Genomic DNA, 4687 nt, shown 5'->3' with positions numbered 1-4687 from the left:
CGGCGCAGCCCTCCCGGCACGGCTCATCCGCTCTCTGTTGCAGGTTCACTCACCCGCTGATGCTGGGCTCTGGCATGCACACCACCGGCATCCCACACCCCGCCATTGTGCCCCACTCCGGCAAGCAAGAGATGGAGCACTATGACCGAAACATGTAAGTTGGAAGTGCCAACAGGGCTCCTCAACAGCATCAGCACCTTAATGCCCATTTCATTTATCCCTCTGCTAGTGTTTTTGGCGGGGGGAGGGTGGATGAACGCCGAGCTCTGCCTGCGTCAGGCAACGGCACACATCCGAGGGGCAGATCTCAGGCCCCCCCACCTGCTCATGCCGTCGGGTGGGTTTTGGTGTCGAGTCTTCTGCTGAACTTGCTGCCACCAGGCAGCCAGGCTGGAGGGTGGCTCTGACGCTGACAGCTCCTCTTTCCATCCCCCCAAGGAAACCTCAACCAGAACCAAAGAGAGAGAAGGAAGCCAAGAAGCCCACTATCAAGAAGCCCCTGAATGCTTTCATGTTGTATATGAAAGAAATGCGGGCAAAAGTCATCGCCGAATGCACCCTGAAGGAGAGCGCCGCCATCAACCAGATCTTGGGCAGGAGGGTAAGAGCACGCGGGGCTCAGCGCATCGTCCCAGTGCAGCATCCCCATCCCTCACAGCTGCTCTTAAGCACATAACAAGCATCTGCTTTCACCCTGTTTAAGGGTGCTCTTATCCCTTAAACACTCAGAGTCAGGTGTGCCCCGGAGCGGGGCGGCCGCGGTGGGATGGGCTGGGAGGGGACAGCGGGGCCGCGTCTCACCACCACGCTTGTCCTTGCAGTGGCACGCGCTGTCCCGGGAGGAGCAAGCCAAGTACTACGAACTGGCTCGCAAGGAACGGCAGCTCCACATGCAGCTTTACCCCGGCTGGTCTGCAAGGGACAACTACGTGAGTGGCTGCCGCGGCTCAGACCCCCTCCCCATGGCATGGCCAGAAATGACCCAGGGGGCTGACAACTGGTGTTTGTCAAACATCCCACCTGTCCCTGCCGTTCCTGACGGCACAATATCTATAGAAATTCACATTTCAGTGGTGGTGTGAACGTCCCCTTGGCTCATCGCCTGCCTGTAGCACGAATGTTGTACTTCCCCAGCTACCACAACTGCCTGGTGTCCAAGTAAATAGCAGTAGAAAGGAAGAGAAGTTTTTAAATTATGTGGATGATCTCTGGAAATACAGTTTTATGGAAATCCACTGCTTTGAGCATCTCAGGCAGCAGCTGAGACATCAGCCCAGAGGGAGCAGAGTGTGGGGCAGAGATGTGGGAGGAGAAACTCGTGGGGAAGCTGCGCTCGGGTGGGATGGCTGCGGGGGCCAAACAGGCACCTGCAGCCGGGTCGGCTCTGTTCACTTTGTGGTAGTGCCTCGTTCACCAGCTTGAAATTATGGGGCTGGGTACTGCGGGCTCCGTAGTCCCGGGCACACGCTGCAGGTTTGGGGGGGATTTGCCGAACTGCGGGCTGCCGCCTGTCTTCTGCGGGTTTAAAACCAGTACAGGGCATCTGCCCGAGCCGCGCTCACAGGAGCATAATAATAGTAACGGGAAATAATTGTTAAAAAGGCAAAATAGGAAAGTGTAAGCTGCTTTGTATGAGTTGTAGTGCAAACTTTGGTCTCGCAGGCTGTTCCGTTCAGATTTCGGACTCTCCGTGGGGTCGTTTCCCAAGCAGCAGCCCCGTGTGTTGCGGAGCACATAAGCAGCACTCACAGGATGACAGTCACGGAGTTTCTGTCTGTCCTCGGGGACGTTGATCCCACCCTGACCAGATCAAGCATGCCACGTTCAAAGTATTCAAATGCAATTTGAGCAAACGCAGACAACAGCACTGCTTGCTTGGTGAGCTCGCGAGCTAAACCCAGCTCTGTGGCGAGCCTGTTTCCCAACGAAGATTGCTGTTAGGAAAAAAAAATAAACCCTTCCCAGATTGAAAAAAGAAAAAAAAAGCCCCCAAACCAGGCAGTGGCTGCTGAGCGGAGCAGCTGAGCAATGCAGCAAATAGCAGTGGTTCTCAGCAATAAAAATTAACTAATGCAGAGAGCCCTGAAACATGCTGAGGGTTGGGATCGTGCGTTCCCATAGCCAGAAGAGCTTTCCCAGTGTACAAGGGAAAGAAGGGAAGCTCCAGCCTTGGTCTTCCCTGGTTTTGGCTGTAGCGAGGTACGCTGCCGCAGCAATCGATGCCAAACCGATCTCCAAGGCGTGAGCAGAGAAAAACCTGCGCTTTGGTTTTTATAGAGAGCTAACTTGACCCTGTGTCTAAAATAGTGGCTCTTTTTGGAGGGGGCTGTGGCAGACTGGCCACGCTGGCACAGCCGGGCTGCCCGGGGTCCCCTGTTCCCCTGTTCTCATTAGAGAAGCAGCAGCAGCTCCTGGGCTGGCTGGAGGGACGAAACTGCTTTGCAGCTTCTGGTGGTAGGGCCAGCACTTGGGAAGCCTCTGGGCTACTCTATGGAACATTTAAAGGTTACTCTTAAAAAAAAATTCGTTTCCTCTTAGCTATATTAATCACATCAGTGGCACCACATTAAATGAGGTTGCATAGGTGTAGCGGTGCCCCAGAAGCAGGAGGATATACTCTGGGTCTTTTCTAGTGGCTTTCTCAACTGTTTTGATCTCACCTGCCTAATGAGCTCATTAGAGACCTGAAGCAAAGCACACGTAAGTCTTCAGATGTCCGTCCATCCTCTCTAGGGCTCTGCCCTTTGCTCTAAGGCTCCGTCGTTTTCCCTCACAGCCATTTTCTTTGCCCTGGGAGCTGCACAATGAGCACCCTCCAGCCCACCCTGACCAGAGCCCTCCTTCCAGAAAGCCCAAACGCCACCGAGGGCGAGAAAACACCCTTAAACAGACCAAAAACACCCCCCAAAAAAACCCCACAGAGGGCAGAGATGGTGCAAAAGAATCAGAGGTTGTGGGAAGCCCCCAGCCCGTGTTTCCCTGCAGTGGCACAGACATCCCTGCCTACTTGCAAGCAGAGACCAGGAGCTCAACATCCATATGCAGCTTTGCAGGACCAGTGTTGGATGCTGCCCCGCGGCGGAGCCGCCCTTAGAGCTCCTTTGCTGCTGCCCCAGTTTCTCTAAGGGCAGCTCCGGAGGGCGGCAGCGTCGGTGGGCACACATCTGGAGGGCAGCAGCATCTGGAGGCAGCAGCGTCGCTGAGACCAAGGTACCATCTTCCTCCAAGACCAAGCGCGTCCTTCATGGAAATCTCAAATCACGTAGCATCCTTCTTGGCAAGGGCTGGTTCCTTGCTCCAGAAGATGGAGAGGATGGTGGGCTCCGAAGGCGCACGTTGGCTCTCCCAGAACCGGCAAGCAGCTGCTTCGGATCTTGTGGTCGTTGTAAGAGATGCTTTTCTCTCCGGAGCTTGAGCGGGGAGGAGGAATGTAGGTCACTTCTGCAGCACGTGATGCAGATATTGGGCAGGAAATACAGTTGCTCCCACACCGAAGAAAAAGCTTACCGCAGCTCAGAGCTTTCCACCTTCACTCAAACCACAAGAAGTCATACAAAAAGTCACGGGTCAAAGGCAGCCCTGCGAGCTGCCTGCTCCATGCAGGCCAGATTTGCTCCTATGTCACTGTGCCCTCAATAATCTGATTTGGAAACAAGGGGAGTCAGAGAGGCAGTTTGGGGATAAAATCGGGTATTCTTGTTAGTGAGGGAAGAAAACAGAAGAACGAGAGATGGGTCCAGAGCTGAAAAAGCACTGAAATAGAGAAGTATTATTTAAAAATTCATTTCTGGGGATTTCCTAAAACTTTCTTTCCTATTTGAAATCAGGGGCACTCCTCCTGGTAAGATGTAACGGAGCAATTTCTGTGTGGGTATAAGGCACCACATTAAAGCACATTTTGGAACCAGGGAAGGTGCTAAAATGGGCCAAGTGCTTTTTAGAAACATAAAGGGGGAGGAGGAAGAAGAATATGCCAGGAGGACCAGCTGTTGATCACACTGCCTCCGTCGCATGCAGTAAATCTTGTTTAAATCTATTAATCTAGTTAAATTAATTAAAGCTATAATGGGTGGAGTTCTCAGGTGAGACACATCAGGGTGGGCCGAGGAGGGCTGGCAGGAGTCGGCAGAGGTGCTGAGCAGCGCCGGCACAGGCGCTGGGTTTATTATAGTCGTTTTGCATCCACTAACACTCTCTCTTGCGATTTCTTACGCAGACTGCAGTGTGAGTCAGGGTCTCAGCTGCGTTTGTAGTGTGGTCGTGGACTCATAAAGCAGAGCAGGGGAGCAGCGTGTTGGGAAGAAGATGCAGTAGATGCCGGGGGTGGTAGCAGGGACGTGGCCGACATCTCATCTGAATTTCTGTTGTTTCGGTGTACGTGCGGATCTTGTGCAGAGTGGATTTGGGATGAGTCAAAATCTGGAAATGAGGGGTTATTCCTGAGAAAAGGGACGTGCCCAGAAGAAATTTGTGCCGTGTAAAAGCCGGCCATCGGCATGTGTGCCAAGACAAATTTGAGTGGTTGCTTTAAGAGTTCCTCCTGGGGTTCTTCGAAGGAGCATTGGCCTGGGCGGTGGGGAAAGGAAAAGGATGCTCGCGCAGGTGAAGCGAGCAGGTCCCCTTGCAGTGATTTCCAGTTCATCTCCCTCGGTGGCGCAGAGCCGGCGGTGCCGCGGCTGGTGGAGCC

At 53.6% G+C, this 4687-nt stretch overlaps 1 protein-coding gene across 1 annotated transcript in view; it reads left to right on the top strand.

Annotated features, from left to right (window-relative positions):
* Positions 1-43: 43 nt before the first annotated feature.
* TCF7 (transcription factor 7 (T-cell specific, HMG-box)) overlaps positions 44-4687 on the top strand; it is a gene marked incomplete at both ends in the record, with an annotated part of 7035 nt that continues 2391 nt past the window's right edge. The window contains 3 exons of the mRNA XM_010284900.1: positions 44-154; positions 439-601; positions 822-929. Of these exons, the coding sequence (XP_010283202.1) occupies positions 44-154; positions 439-601; positions 822-929 (382 nt within the window). The remainder of the gene's footprint in view (positions 155-438; positions 602-821; positions 930-4687) is intronic.

The sequence above is a fragment of the Phaethon lepturus genome, unplaced genomic scaffold (genome assembly GCF_000687285.1).
Source record: "Phaethon lepturus isolate BGI_N335 unplaced genomic scaffold, ASM68728v1 scaffold9434, whole genome shotgun sequence".
NCBI classification, from domain to species: Eukaryota; Metazoa; Chordata; class Aves; order Phaethontiformes; family Phaethontidae; genus Phaethon; species Phaethon lepturus.
This window is presented reverse-complemented; position numbering and strand designations above follow the sequence as displayed.